This window comes from Colossoma macropomum, unplaced genomic scaffold, assembly GCF_904425465.1.
Source record: "Colossoma macropomum unplaced genomic scaffold, Colossoma_macropomum, whole genome shotgun sequence".
NCBI lineage: Eukaryota > Metazoa > Chordata > Actinopteri > Characiformes > Serrasalmidae > Colossoma > Colossoma macropomum.
Genome location: NW_023494790.1, coordinates 17,760,977 through 17,777,946, shown reverse-complemented (window position 1 = coordinate 17,777,946; position 16,970 = coordinate 17,760,977). Strand labels below are relative to the sequence as shown.

General features: G+C 41.0%; 1 protein-coding gene across 1 annotated transcript in view; it reads right to left on the bottom strand.

Annotated features, from left to right (window-relative positions):
- bmpr1ab (bone morphogenetic protein receptor, type IAb) overlaps window positions 1-16,970 on the bottom strand; it is a 43,406-nt gene that overhangs the window by 12,368 nt on the left and 14,068 nt on the right. The window contains exon 3 of the mRNA XM_036572399.1: window positions 9,144-9,375. Within this exon, the coding sequence (XP_036428292.1) occupies window positions 9,144-9,213 (70 nt within the window). The 5' untranslated portion in view covers window positions 9,214-9,375. The remainder of the gene's footprint in view (window positions 1-9,143; window positions 9,376-16,970) is intronic.

Below are 16,970 nucleotides of genomic sequence, written 5' to 3'. Positions count from 1 at the left end.
ACGCCTTCTACCTACTATAAAGCAAGCGAGGAGTTTTCACTGGAAGAAGAACTCCAAACATTAAAACACTATAACATGTTAAATGACTTGTAATAAAGTTTGATTTATGCACTGATGTTGACTGTGGGCTGTAAATTCCCAAGATAATGACAATGCTAATGACACACTGCTCACTTAAGGCAGATGGTTAGGGTAAATGGAATAATGGCTAAATTAAAATGCTTTGATATGGTTTGTATACCTGTTTTTAGAGTGCAAGTAGTGCATAAATTGAGTTTACATTACAATCAGGGGCTGGAGACACATGATAGGCATCAAAATACACTAAATGTGTTATGATACTTCATTTTTCTAAGGTTTGGAATAGACAGAATGCACCAGGAGTGCTAACAGTATTAAAAAAACATTATTAATTTAATTAATAATTATTAATTAATTTCATTCAATCTTTTTTTTACAAACTGCACCACATTAAATCCTTTTAATCAAGAACAAATAAAAGCATATTGTGGCATATTATGACATAATGATACAGCATCATCACAATATGGAGCAAAACAATCACAATGTTGTATTTAATCCATATCATGCAGCTCTACTAGAAACTGAGGAAAACCATGAGAAAGAGGATTAAGGGGAAAAGTGAAAGGCCAAATTAGCAGCATTTAACAGAGAGGATTACAGGCCACTAGGTTAAGATAAGTAAGGAGGTGTGGCTTGCCCTTTTTCTCTGACACACTCACACATATGCACATATTTTCCTTTTTTCCCCTCTTTCTTTCACCTTCTTCCTGCCATTTCAGAGCCATTCCAGACATTCGCTTGTGTGCCAGTGATATAAATCTCTTGTTTATGCGTCAGGGTTTGATTTTTGCAGTTGAGAAATGTTCCGTTTGATGCTGCGAAGGAAAGCGTCCCTCGGCCCCTCCATTAAGCTGAGCGTAAAATACACATGTTGAAAGCGTTTAATTTCATATCTTTGATCACCTCGCAGTTTAGGCCAGGCGCCGCCGTTGTCAAACAGGGCCTTGAGCGATAATGGACGAGGAACCGGTAACGTAAACACTGTTTGACAAAAAGAGGAGCCTACTCGTGTGAGGTGAGAGTCCACACTGGGGCGTCCCTCAGACACAGTACACACACACATACGCTCACACAGGGCCCTGCTCCGCTCCCCCTCGCTCCCTCTCCGCCAGAGACCAGTAAATTTGAGGAAGGAATGCGAGGAGTGGAGCCAGCGCACAGGCTGCTTTTAAGTGTGCCTGTAAAAGCCAGAGCAATCTGTCATGATGTGTTCACTTCCACACATTTCGATGGGTGCAGAGCAAAACATTAGCATCTACTCTTCAAACCACAAAAGTGCAACACCAGTGATTCCTAATTCTTCCATAGTTCTCCCAAGTATTTAATAAGTTTTAATAAGACGTTTTTTAGTAAACCTCACTGGAATAAGCAAGAATGAAATAAAGTGAATAGTGGTGAGCTAAACAGTTGGATGGGTACAGTGCAAAAACAATAGCATTAGCTCTTCAAATCATAATAGTGGGACATCACTGGTAACCTGGGGCCTAGAAAAGTATTTTAGTATTTTCCTTGCTCTAACAGACCTACTTCAATACTACTACTACTACTACTAATAATAATAATAATAATAATAATTACTGTTATTATTTTTATTATTATTTATTACAGGTGTAGGTGTAGAATGTAGCAGAGAAATGTACCAGAATATGCAGGATTGGCTACTCCAGGACCAAGGTCTTGTCTCACAAAGTAGGATTTATGGCTTAAGTACTATTCAGATGGGATTAGTTTTACTTGGGGACACAGGGTAACATCATTGTTAACACTATTCCTCAGCGATTTTAGTCCCATCCTTATCCGCCATGTCAGTCTTTTTTATGGACTGCGTGCTCCCATACCTTCTACCTACTATAAAACAAGCGAGGAGTTTTCATGTTTTTCTTAGAGGCACTGGAAGAAGAACTCCAAACATTAAAACACTATAACATGTTAAATGACTTGTAATAAAGTTTGATTTATGCACTGATGTTGACTGTGGGCTGTAAATTCTCAAGATAATGACAATGCTAATGACACACTGCATTCACTTAGGACAGCTAGGTAGATGGTTAGGGTAAATGGAATAATGGCTAAATTAAATGTTTTGACATGGTTTGTACACTTGTTTTTGGAGTGAAAGTAGTACATAAATTGAGTTTCCCCTCCCATCCCACATAACTTATAATGAGATTTCTTATCCCGTCTGAATCTGTCATAAACATAACAGACCTGTGGTAGAACTGCATTACACCCTACCTCCCCATGGAAAACAAATCCTGTACAAAAAGTACTTTAGCCAGCTAACTTCAGGCTTAGTTTGTTTTAACTGTGAATTTTCAGTCTCATGATGGTGAAGAATTTTTTACTAGGCTTCATCACCATAGCAACTTAAAACACATGCCAAACCTGTTCCAACTCTGTTCCTCTAAGGTCATCCTTTGTGACGTGTGTGACATCAATCATGTGACAAATATCGTTTTCACAAATATCGTGGAGGAAACAGATATTGAGAACACAAAGCAATTATTACTATAATAAGCACCACCATGGTGGTACTGGCTACAAATTAGCTTCTTAATGTTTTACTTTCTACATATTTATCTAGTATAATTTCTTGCTAGTTTGAAAAGCCACTTATTTCATTTCATGTGACTGACTGTCCATTATAAATTACAAATGTACACATGCACAAGAATGAATTAATGAGTGTATAAACCTGGATTAAGAGAGAAAGTTGCTGATCACCTTTGGAAAATGTGGCCGCATGTGTTCAAGGACCCTGTCTAAGTCTAATGTCTAATGTGTTTTGTAAAACCGACCCCAAAACAGGCAACCGCTGAGACACACAAGTAATCATAAACCTTGGAAGGTCTGCAAGAAATGAGACAAATAAGGCACGAGTTAGAGCGTATATGAGTCTGTAAACCAGAGCACATGCAGTCTGTTGAGTGTGCTCCTCTTAGGGACTTCAATAGCTCAGATTACTCCACCAGAAAAGGCCCTGAATGCTTCTGCTCTCGCTGCTCCTCCCTTGAAATGGAGCTACACAGCGTCTCTCTGCTCCTACATGTGTGCTTAATTCTGGCTGGCCGTCACGGCGGAGTCTGAGGTCTGGCAGTGCTCAGGTTGTAATGAGTCCCTCTGACCGCATTCTCTGAGCCTGCAGGCTGCTCCGCTCCACACCGCGCTGCACTGAGCCGGCCTCTTAAAGAGACAGCAGCCCTCAGCTCCCTCCAGCTACTGCCGCCATTTCCCTCTCACTCTCTCGGCCTTGCCACACAACACACAATCACGGTACACTCTTAAAAATAAAGGTTCCTAACTGGTTCTTGATAACCATCTTCATTTGTAGGGAAAAACCTTTAGCATAACTTTTACATGATGTGGAGGTTCTTTAAACTTTTATTTAAACTTCCCACCCACACATCTGTTTATAAAAATGGAAATAAAATGCATCTATTAAAATGTTCTTTAGGGAACCAAGAGTGGTTCTTTTATAACATTGCTAAAAAAATATTTCTGCACCTTTAATTTCAAGAGTGTAGTACCATTAAACAAAGATCAGCCTCATAGTAAGATTCACAGTGCAGCCTCACTTATGTTAGATAAAGCAAGGCACAAGACCAGAACTAGTTTTTCTGTAGCTAAAAAGACTCTCTTAAGGGTGAACATCTGGGGTTTAACCCTATTAAAACGGAGGGCAGCACAAGCAGCTCAGACATCTCAACAGTGAGCTCGTAAGACCTCGGAGCAAGAGGTGAGTGAGGAAATGCTGAGAATGCAGACACCAAAGCATGGAAACTGCACACCTTGATAAACAGGATATGCCAGCTGACTTATCGCTGCTTTGGAGGCAACATGACGCTGTGACAACTCCACCAAAAACCATACCACACACACAAACCACAACACACATACAAAAATATCAGTACCCAATTAGAATTCTGTATTCTTAGGCACAGCCTTTTTTTCTGAAAAGTAAAAACTCTGCAAAATAACTCATGATGCACATAATTCTCTGTTTTAAAGTAGAGTAAAAAAGCCTTAAAACAAGAGAAACACTTGTTGAAAATAAATCTTAAATATAAAGTATCTAAGCTGTCCTAAGTGTACTGCGTTTCCCAGAGCTACAGGAATGTCTGAACAGGAAATGATGCAATAACTCAGCCAAGACTCTGAGTCTATAATCATGGCAGTGCTTATTCAGACAGCGCCTCAACGTCTAAGGTAGAGCCATGCAGAGTCTTACAAATCTCTCACCACCTTAAGGCCATGGAATATCTCAGAGTGTCCATTAAGCCCATCAAAGTAAACAAGCCCATGTCATTTGTACAGGACAGTTACGTTTCGTCAGTGGTTCTTCAGTACGCCACATGCTGCAGAATCAGTTACGCAGTTCAGAATCGGCCCACAGAAAGAACACGGGCTGGAAAATTAAAAAAGGCTTAATGTCCATACTTTTCCAACGACACAACAATCAGGCTGATGCGTTATTTGCCCATGAGAAAAAGGCCTACCTATAAGGGTTTGAAAGAACAGCAGACTAAGTTCTACTAGAGCTACATAATTAACACTAATGTATCTTTATATAACAATAGATCATAGTGTCTGTAATGATCATATGCTTCACAACAGGAGCTCAAATTTCAGAGGAAAATCTCCAGCACTTAATCCCTTGCTATTAGAAGTCCAGCTTGTTAAAAGAGAATGGAAGGAAAGAAAAAAAGGAGAACATGTGGAAAACAAGGGCCTGCCCGAGACAGACCCATAAAATGTGCTGGCTTTATTATAGTGAGTTTCTAATGGGCTCTGAGACACCTCCAAAGCCAAGCTCCCCACAAACACACCACTGCAAGCTGTAACAGTGAGAGTGTAGAGGGCTTTTCCTACTGGCCTGCCGCATCACACACACACACGCGCGCTGCATACTTTGGCCTCAGCTATTCCCTTTTTGTCAGCTTTTGACTATCGTTTCCGGAGAGCCGCGAGTATTTAGGGTGTTTAGTCAATGGTAATGACCATCAGGCAGCGTAATACAGGAAACGGTTAAAGTGTTGGGGAAACACAGAGCACCAACAATAGACTCAACAAGCTTCCTGTAGTAAGGCCAGAGCAGCCAGCCTGCGAGGGTGGGAGGAGGGAGGGACGCGTTCTCAAAGAAACAGAGCCAATCATGAAGGATTCACAGAAACAACAGACGCAGCATCACAGACCCCTAAAATAGCTCCATCAATTATACAACTATAGTAAACTGATAAGTGAAATGAGAAAGAATGAAACTGAAGGAATACACCAGCGTTTCTCTCAGCCTAATCTCTATCTGCTACATCTGTGGCATATGGCTGATTACCATGCACAGTAATATTGACATAGGCCTGTGCTGGTAACAGAGTCTTCAGGTAATCGTGTGGAAAATAGCTGTGTAAAATGGGGGACAGGGGGTAAATTCAAGATGGTTCACACAGTGATAGCTTGTGAGTTGAAGCTACGAAACAGAACAACATAACAAAAGCACAGTTGCAGTTGTAATTGAGCTAGGCAACATGACAATCTTTACTGTTATCATGAAAAATGACATCAAGATACATCACCCACCCCTAGACTGTACTGTACTGTAATTTTTAATATGGCAATGAAACTGTAATTAATCTAGCAATGAATCAAAGAACGGAATTGTGAATGTCACACAAATGTTACCGTCTGAGGACGCTTAGCTTAGCCTGATGGCTTCTTCTCTGAAGCCATTTCGCTGTGTAAAACAACCTGTTTTGCCTGACATACGAGAGCTGAGACATGATTTTACTTATGCGCTTTCACAATATCTGGAGCTCTTTTTTCTGATGTCTGAAACCTACTGAGGCTGTGATCTGAGGAGGACAATAAGGCCCAATCCCAGTTCTTATTTTTACCCCTACCTACCCTGTTTTCAAGTGTCACCTTGCCCCTTGGAACTGAGTCATAAGGGGTAGTGCTTAAAATCTTCCCTTTCGAAATGGGACAACCCTCAAATAAAAAAAAAGAACATTACTTCATTAACAGGCTACTAGTGGTGCTCTGTAGATGACCCTGGCAGTCTGCAGTGATAGCAGAGGAGGGTAAAGCTCAGCAACCTCACTGCTGGGCTTTAGTTACATTTAGGGAATCATATGCCTTTAAAGAGGGACAATTATTTATTTCTGCCAAACCACAATTTCTTTTTTCCTCATAACACTCCGTTTGGAGTGTGCCTCTGAGAAACCTCTGTTTGGAGGGTCATGTAGCCCTAACACTTTGCCCAACCCCTCTATCTCAACAAGAATCAGGACACCCTAACCCTAGACATGAACGTGCAAAACAGAGGGCTAAGGGCTAAGTGGTAGGGGCGAGGGGTCAAATGGGATTGGGCCTAAATGTGGTATTAATGCAAGAAATCAATTCATCCAAGATGTGTAAAGGTTCAGTTACATTCATGTGTGGGAATGGGACAGGATTTTAAACCAATGGTAAATGTGTTTTTACTGTCACTGGGGCTGTTACTGTAGTCGGTTAACCATCACTGAGCACAGGTTTATTTTGACAAGTTGACATGTTTCTAAATGTAGCAAAAGAACAGAAAACCCACATATAATAGAAACCACTGGGAAGCAGTTTCAGCACCTGTCCATTGGCTTCTATTATAATCGTGTTTTAAGTCAATGTGTTTTCTGTTCTTTTCTAAGAACAGGGACTTTACTGTTTTTGGTCGATCACATGATACAAATGTGGCACACTGGAGTATCCCTTTAAGTGAGAAGTGGTGAGCCACACTAGACCTGTGATTCTCAGCACATGCTCCGTGTGTGATTTTCCTGTGCTGTGCCACAACGAGAGTAAGAAAGGTTTAATTTGGTCACTTTACGTTTACCCTAAGTTAAAAGCTTCCTCATGTTAGCCCCTCCTTTCTAAAAAGCTGAACTCACAAACTGCATCTCCTCTGATTGCACAAGTGCAGGTTCCTGAAAAAAAACAAAACAAAAAAAACACACCAATGCGAATGTGAAAAGTCCCATAAGAATGTGTTGGGTGACATGACATATCTCTGAGTAATGGCTGGCCGCTTGCAGCAGACAGAAGAAACCATTCAGTGTGAGCCTTGGCCTCGACAAAACAAAAAAACATGCTCATCAACATTCAGAAGCAGTTCGTAACCCTCACTTTTCGCCACACTCAACTCTCTCTTGCTGTTTAAAGGGAACCTTTGCAGTGACCGGCGGTGGTTGCCCTTTGTTTTAATGGCTCTGGCCATATTTACGAGCAAGGAGGAATGGCTTCCAGCATCCGTTTCTGCAGCAGTCCCAGCACAGAGGTGGAAATAGCAACATGGAAGATATATTTTAGGAGGCTAACTAGGCTCATAGGCTGACGATGACCACTCCAGTCACAGGGTTAAAGATGGTACAGTGGATTGGGCGCAGCAACACTCGACCAAAATAACTACAGCAATTTCATCAAGGGAAAACACTCCCCCAAACAGCAATAGTATGAAAATACAGCAGCTAAACCTTTTCAAATACTTTATTCGAAATGCGAATAATGAGCTTGTAATCTTTGATGAATTAATTACAACTTCAAAGCTAAGTACAGTTTAATCTCCATCCAATCTGCTTTCCCTGTCAGGCTCAGAAGGGTCATAAGTCTAGCCCTCGGCACAGGAAGCGCTCTCTCCCATGGCTTTTCTGTTGCTAATAATAGACAATGTTTAAAACTCCAAGAAATTGTACCCAAAAATAGGCTTTTTGAAAAAATAAACTAAACACCAAACACAAACAGGCAGTGTGATCCAGTTAAATCGGTGAGTAACTGTTGGGTAGATTATCAAGGGTTTACAAAGGAGCTACTGTTAGTGACTAAGACAAATTGTTAAATTTAATGCGGTCTGGTCATCTAAGACACTACAAACTCTAGCAAACACCAAAAACAGGCCATGTCTGATGATCTGCTTACTTAGTAACACCTAATGTATATTATACAGTATATCGCAGTATATAAGATGCAAAAGTAAGTGCAGTAAGTCTGCTTTAGGTAGCAGAGGTAGTTGACTTAAGGGCACTTTTAAAGTTCTATTTAGAGATAACATGCTACTTTATCTGCAGAAGCACAATGGAGCCCATTCATTTTTGTCCAAATCCTTAAATCTACAGATATCTGTTAATTCCAACCCACCTCCCACCAGAGACCAAAAACAATGAATGTTAAGGCGGTATCCACACACAGCTCCAATCCAAACACCTAACCATTCTACTTGCTTCATTATCTCTCACATACAATTCCAATGATCACCAAACTGCCCTTCTGTGCATAGCCAAATGGCTTCTTTGTGCTAGCAATGGGCCATTCACACCTAAGCAGTGGAAGCTGAAAGATGTGGATTCTCACATTACAACTACTGAATACCCCACTGAATGGGTGAATTATGCAGCTGAACAAATGCCTTCAGATAGCTCATGGTGTGGGACACAGCATTTTGGCATAGTCTGTTTTTTGAGAAATAAGATGTTGCACAGCCACATATTTCTACATGCAACTTAAACTGGAAGGAAAAATATTTTTATGAACAGAAAACCCAGCTTAATTCAGTCTTTGTTCTGTGAAGCATTACTCAACGTGCAGTGATTCAAGATCTCCTAGCCATTGACAATGATGACCACAGCCATTAACATGCATATTTTTAAAGGCCAACACCCATTAACGAAATCAAACTACTGACAATATCATGTAAATGCAGGAAAAAATATCTATTTTCCTGCCTCTGTTCTGCATTAACAAATGTTGATGCATTTCTATCAGCCATCAGTATTCATCATCTCAGAAGCAATTCAAGCATCTCCAGTTTTCTCCACTGCCAATTTCTGAGACCAAACAAAACAAAATCATACTTGCTATAGGGACTGATGACTAAAAACACAAGCATTATAAACACATGTTATTAATGAGAACATAGGAAACTATCCAAACTGTCCACTCAAAAGAGTCTGATATTTCCAAATGTCTCAAATCAGTGGCAGAGAACTCTGCAGGAGGGAGTTGGTTCAGTTTTAGAACTCGCAGTTGAGATATCTTACCCTCAGCTTGAAGAGAAAGAAGAACGCAAGCTCCAAGGACTGTGAGGAGGACTCCAATCATCTTCATCATGGCAGTAGAGTAGTGACAGGCTGTACACGTTTTGATTGTGTTGTGCTCTGGTACTGTGGAGTGGTGATGCTGGGGGATGATCTCTTAGGGCTGCAGACAGCACCACAGCAAGAGAATGGTGGAAACTTCAAAGTTTATTCACTGATTCTTCTTGTTAAAACCCTACAAAGAAAAGAGAGCAAAAGAGGTCGATTAGTGGTCAAAATGCAGAACTTTGAGGTTTTGCATTTGATACAATTAACGATTCTGAGGTTAAGACTGAATTTTTGACAACAAATACATTCTGAAAGTTAGAACCCAACCAGTGATGCGGTCTTAAATTTCAATTTACTGTTTTAAATGTTTTTTTTTTCTAATTTGTAATCTTTATTACTACTGCATTTAACTCTCTCCTACCTTAGCGCCCCAAGCTTTCTTTCTGCTGGAGCTTGACCTTTGAGTTTTGAACAGCTCTGATCAGGGGGTGTCCCATACAAAAAGCTGGTGTTGGGCCCTGTCCAGCGTTAATAACATAATGTGTCTGCTCTCTCCTAGTTCCTGCGTGTCTCTGTGCAATTAGTGGGTCCCGGTGGCTGCTCGGGCTTGGGGGGAGGTGAATTAACAGGCACGGAGAGGGGGCTGGTGTCTGTCACTTTTCATTTGGCCAAGGGGGACAAAGAGCCCCGACCTGCGCCCTACTTTTCACACTTCCCTGACTCCTGGGTAATGGGGAAACAAAGGAGGGGCTCCTGTGGCTCAAGAGGGACCCCTTAAGATGGCCCACGGCCCCCTCCTAACAGGACCACAGGCAAAGGAAGGAATGGGCAGTGCCAGCAACAGGCTCTAACTCACCCATCGCTCTACAACAACAAAACATTCCAATGGATTATAGGACACTGTAACACTATTTGAAACTGTCTGTCTATTAGAGGTGTTGAATGCATTGATGCATCAGTCTGAAGGTGCTGATTCAACTGCACTGATTTTGCAATGCTAGAATCATACAGGCTAATTTCTTGGCTAACAATTTCTTGAAGTATTTCCAAATGTAAAAATATAACAAAAACAGCAATATTTATTCACTCCTTCAAAAAAAAAAAATCACCATGTTTTTTAAACTGTTTTGGATCTTGTGAACGAGCTGCAGGGCCACGTCACTTTAGGCCAGGTTTGAGGAACGCAGGAGCAGAAAGAGATAAAGGATCAGTGCTGGTGGGCATGCCATGACTGGTCCTTGAGAAGAGATTGGAGGCCTGAGGCCGGGCAGTGCAGCCAGCGAGGGAGCACGATTCCCTCACACTCATATGAGGCCCCTGACACTGACACTTCCATCTGTAAACAAGAGCTTCCGCTGCACACACTCGCACAGCAACAGCATAACACACAAAGCCACGCGCTGGATTCAACTCAGGCCTCCAGTCTCTTTCTACCACAACCTGCTTCACATTCTCCATTCAAACTGACACAAGCAAGATCTTTTATTGATACTAAAGAAAACTCTGACCAACCCATTCTTCTTGGTGGGGATTTATTTCCAGACATTTCACTGGGCCAGCCACTGACTGACTCACTGAACTACCCCTTTTTGTTGAATCACATGCTCATGAGTTTTAAGGAGTGTCACACAGAGTAGGTGGTGCCAATTTGGGGACTACCATCATCAATAATACTGTTCATTTACTGTGTAATTTTTGTAATAACTGCATGAGGACAAACTGGACTAATATTTCAACACTAAAAGTAGTAATAAATTATAAATTTATAAATAACCTATGATTGGTCCAGACAACGTTGTTCAGCTGGGCCAGGCTTACAGGAAACTTTCAGCTCAGTTGGTAGATCATTTTCTTATATAGCTCCTATACTCTGGAATATTCTAGAAATATCAAGAATTTTAAATCTAGATTAATATTTATTTATGCTAGCATATGCCTAGAAGTATGTGGCTCATTTTCACCTGTTATATTCTAATATAGATCCCAACTTAACCAGAATAACGTGATATGAATAACACAATCAAAGTTGAGGGGTGAGAACTAGCAGATGGATAACTTGACTTGGAGTAATCCCAGTAAGCGTGAACAAAAGGTCAAGAATCCAATGAGCTAAACAGCACAGTCCCACAGAAGGTCTTTCCCCACATTCTTCAGAGGAGTTCTCCTCATTACTTTGCCTTAAATGGGTGAACGAACAGAGACGAAGAAAAAAATGTAGAGGAGACTGTGACCACCATCTAGAATAACTGCTCCTTATAGCAAATCACTGAGGCATGGGAGGGGGGGTTCTAGGAAGGAATTCCCACAATCGTCAATCACACAAAGCTTGAAAGGGAAAAATCGCTCTGGAGACAGAAATCTGAGGAGCAGCAGAGTGAGTGGGGGCAATTCTTTCCCCAAGGTAGCGAGAGTGGCTCTAAATGTCTCAGTTTTTACAATATAAGTCACAGTCCACTGATGCAGAACCACTTTTCCATTCAAGTAGACTCAATCATTTATTAGATAAAGCAGAACTATACTTCATTTTTAAATCTCTTCCAATCTAACAGAGCACCACCAACATCATGCCACCTTCAGTGTGAAATACAACTGAATTATTAGCAGCTGAATATAAAACTTTCCACAACAGCTTGTTAAATATGGAGCTGAATAGTTTTTGTTAGTATCATTTACATATATTTTTTACCCAAAATGAAATTAGTGACATTCCGAGCCCATAAACAGACTCGGATACGAAAAGAAAATTCATAGTTACACTGTCCTTCAAATAGTTTTAACATAAAAACAGTTGAATATACATGTACAAAGTGATTTCTGCTAAGATGCTACTCTACAACATTATAGATTAAAACTATTTTGCAGGCAGCTGTAAAGTACTAGGAAACGTGAGCTAGAATGACGAACGGAGCTGCAGATGAATCCATACTGAATGAAAGCTGTTGAACACCAAGAACAGCAATTATTAATATATGATTCCAAGCTTATGAATGGTAGAGTAAGTGTGCTGAACTTTCCAAAGGGGAAATGTAAAAAAATTAATCTGTTCAGTGGTAGACAGATATACAAATTTGCACTGGTCATTAGGGCCACCATGCCAATGTATCTTGTGGTCAAAATTAAGAACTTTGGTCAGAACAATAGAAACACGTTTACTGCACATACATTGTATTTACAATTAACAAGCACGTACGGCAGTACCAAAAAAACTGTCAGGTGTTTTGCTATGAGTCCCCCATGTCCACTCCACTTTTTGTTAAAAAGCATCTGACAATAAGCTTGGCAGAAAATCACATCCCTCCAAAAACCGCACTCCAGCCACACAAATTCTTTCTTCCACTCAACTCCGAAATTTCTAACTAGTCATCATCATTATCTGATTCTTTTTTACATTGTTAACACTGCCACTGGCTTTAAAGCAGCCATAACAATGCAGCCATCACAGCAGGCTGCGAGGAAATTCTCAGAGTACTTGAGAGAAGTTGCATGCAAACGTTTGAGTGCAAATTACATCCTTTCTTGATTTTCTAGGTGAAAATAAGAACACATCCTCTACAGAGAACAAAACACTTACTTGCTGAATTTAACAAACTGGGGAAAGAAATAAAACATACAATGTGCCCAGTGTAAAGTTATGGCACATTTTATGTTTTTTTTTCCCCCATTGTTAAATTCACCATGTTTAATTTAGCAAATACATAGAAACTGTGCCCTAAAATGTGCAGAAAAATGCCATATTTAAGAGTGTTTTCTGTAGAGGACGTGGTAACTAGACCAGAGTGTTCAAACTTTTACATATGACATAGCGGCAGTAATGTTAACGTTAAAATCTAATCTCTAACCACTCAGGCCACAGGTTCTACACTTTTAGTGGCCAAAACATGAAATGTTGTGGCCAGGCCACTGGGCAACAGACATTGTTGACCCCTGCATCTGTATCTGTTTACACACAAAAAAAGGCCAAAGAAAGCAGATGAGTAAAGCAAATCAAAACAAGCCATAGTATAATGTAAACCTGATGTATCTGTGTAGATACTGTAACTACTTTATATTATACATTTTTAAATATTATTTGTACTATTTCTCAGCAAAGTACATTATATATGACAAGCGTGTAGCTCTGGCTGTTATCCTTTCATTTAAATAAAAATAATGGCATCACGTGATCTAGCATTTTTTTAAGGCCCTATCTATCTTTGGAAATCAGCTCTGGCATGACTGACAAAAAGCTAAATGGAACAAAACTCTCAAAATAATCCAAAACACTGCATTTATCCATATAATCTGGCATTAGTTAAATTATTAGCAGTACAGACTGCATTTAGCCATATGATCTGCTCTTAAGTTCATTATACAAAGAAAAGCTTTCAGATCTCAAATAATAAATAATCTATTAAGCACACACACCTGTACAAATAAAAATGTTTCAGAATTTCGACAAATTATTTATAAGGAACAAGGAACTCATTAACACACACACACACACTCTCCACTGCTGTCTCTGCTCCCTGGCTCATAGAGTCAGTGAGTGCAGTATGTGTGTGTGTGTGCTGGCATGCATCCCCCGGCCCCTCCTGGGGGCCCCTCCTTGCAGGCAGCCCAGCGCCTCGCCTGCCTCTCAAGGCACGCCGGCCAGCAGTGAAGAGCAGACTTCCCGGCTCCACTCTCATTGTTTGCTTGGCTGCTTCTGTACCTCATCCCAGCCTGGATTAGCATAAGAATACAGAGCACTCCCCTTCCAGCCCTTCTGCTACACTCCACCTCTTCTTTCCTCCTTCACCCCCCCACAACCCCCTGCCTTCGATCCATCATTCCCCGCTGGCTGCAGCCCCTCTGATAGCTCAGCCATGCTTGGCTGCTGGCGACACACCGGCTCTCTCACATCCACAGCACGTCTTTGGGTTATATCTGTGACTTATCAAATGTTTGAACATGGCCCCAGAGACACAGGACACGCTGAAGAAAAGATCTACGGGGGACTGGGGGAATCACCTCAGTCACATTAGGTTAAGGGCATTTTAATTACGGACATAACAATATATGTTTGATAACTGATAAATATTTTATCTTTAAGAACTTCTATGCTATAACGCATATATGAAGTGCAGCAAGTTTAGTACAGGTTATTACATTGATTAATTTTACATAGCCATGACATAGCTAAACTGGACATGATAATTACTGTAAGCGTTTATATTATTTCATGTAAGCAGTTAAAATTAATCAGCAAATCGCTGCTGTCGAAAGAAAACTTCGTATCTCCATTTTTGGGATGTTTTTCAGGTTTTCATATAATTTGAAACATACCTGTTATCCTTTACATTGCGTGTAAATTTCATGAAGAATGGCCCAAAAGAAACAGCCCAAAATAACCTGGAAAAAAGTCTGGTTCCATTGACTTACATTAAAAGTAAAGTAGGTTTCCTCCTTTTCCTGTAAAGTTAGTAAAGTTAGCATTTTGGAGATAGCATTTCGAGGTTTTCTTCTGACAATAGCAAAATGCTCTTATCCAGAATCACTTACAATCCCGATTACCCAATTACCTGATATTTTGTATACTATTCAGGAACAGTATTTAACTGGTTGTGGGAAATTTATGAAAAAAAAAAATCTAGAAAAACATTTCTTTTCTCTTGTTAAATATCTGCCTCTGTGGAGAACCCAACAAAGCAAAAAGTCATCAAGTTGGATTTGAGCTAGATCTAACATTCTGAGACATCAACACAGCTGTCTGAATGAAATATATAAGAGAATCTACAAAAGAGACATGTTTTCCTCCCCAAAACAAATTTTACAGATATGTATTAATTTTAGGCAAACTGCCAGAGGCTATATGTTTCTTTTCACTCATATCCTCACATAGCTTCTCCAGTGGTCTGCTGCATGAATAAAAAATGAGACATCTCAACTCACACTGACCAGAGAGTCTAGACAAACCTCAAACTCTGCAGCTGTGTCTGGGCAGTCTGTTCCCAGACTGTCCTCCCTCCAGTCCTATTTGTTTCAAACAGCACCAGTAACAATCCTGCCAATGCTCAATGTCCTTTCCAGCAACCTCCAGTCACTTTCTTTTTCTGTAGGGGGATATCACTTCCTCGGCTGTGCGCGTTTATACTGCTCTCAGGGATTTCTCGTGTAGATGCCATTTCTCTGTTGCTGTCTTTAAAGTACCTAAGAGGGTCTGACATCTTTTTTTGGTGAAAACATTACAAATACAACATGCATAATCTTATAAAGGATGCGCTCCTTTGTGAAGCTTGTGGTTGAAGGGTCAGTCAGAGGTGTTCTGAGACTAACTGTTTTAAGCCTTCTCCAGTCTGACCTCCGGCAGATCCTGGGAAACTTGTGCTGCGGATTTGCCGGCTGGAGAGGCTCAGCCCAGCCTGTAATTACTCCATCCAGCTGAAAATAAAGCTAAGCTTTAGAAGATGCACATGCTCCGACACATTCCAGGGCCAAAAAAAGCTTGGCTTTTTGGACAGGGCTCAAGGCATCACACCGCGATCACAGGGAGACACCAGGCAGGGATGCGCTGCAGCCTCTGGCCAACACCCATGACAGAAAAGGAAAGGTACAACTGCCCAACACCCAAAGTGCAGTTCAGCAGAACAAACTCTTGCATGCATTTTCCACAGTTGTGTCATTTCAGCTGCCAAGGGAACAAACACCATGTGTAGAAGTCAGTAACACTGCAGCACTTTATACTTATGAAGTACTTGAAGTATACAATTACACTACTGTACAAAATGATCCAGTATCTTCTGAAGATTTGGGATCAACAGAAGCTCTACAGTCAATGTGTGACCTTTTCAAAGAGCCGTCTGTGCTTACAGAAACATTAGCAGCCTATTTCAGTTTCGCTATCTGGATCAGATCCTTATCATTACTGGAAGACTGCGCCTCTAAGGACTTCATTCTCCATCATGCACCATAACCAAAAGGCATTCCTCTTGCCCAGTCTGTCTTTCTTCAAGACACACTATTCTGTACCTGGGAAAGATCAACCATGCTTCATAATATGGGCCCACTTAACAAGAGTGAATTCCTGCTCGCCAAGTCACGGATTCTAATCCATACAGACCTGCCAAAGCTGCTCTGACGAAGTGTTCAGGGAAACAACATCCACATTCATAAGTGCTCCCCCCGCGTATGAAGACATATGTCATCTGTCTCGTTAATGAATGTGACATTGTACACGTCCCCTTAAACACAGTGCACAAAGTGGTGTGAGCTGAAAGACATGATGCCACGTTAAGTAAGGCACAGAAATGCACTTTATGCAGGTAGTTTCAATGTCTCCACCGCTCCGACCACAGAAGCCTTAATGGCTTTAGGAGGAGGTTCTTCTCTTACAAACAGATCACTTTCACCCGCAGCGCTCGTGCTGCCACACTGTCTATGCAGCCACTTTCCTACAGGCCAACACATCTAGATGTCTGCCACAAAGTGTTTAAAAGCACGCTATTTTCTCCCTTATCCATATAGATTAGAGAGACCTGCTGCGGTACTGTTGGGAGATATGTTTTCTTATCGTGGGGAGGGGTGACTGTTTTGTTTTTTTCCTGTGAAATCGAGCTAGTCTGGTGCCGATGTTCGCGCCACTCTCCTTCAGGAGGCACTACGGTCTGACATCGGTGGGGGTTGGTGGGGGCCAGTTTTCCATTACCTGCTTCTGCATTCCAAGGGGGACGGATGATAAAGAGGCTTTATCTTCTGTGGCAAACTTTCCTTCTCCCAAAGTCTTTCCTGCTTTGCAGAGTGAGCTGGACAGGGTGTCAATCAAAG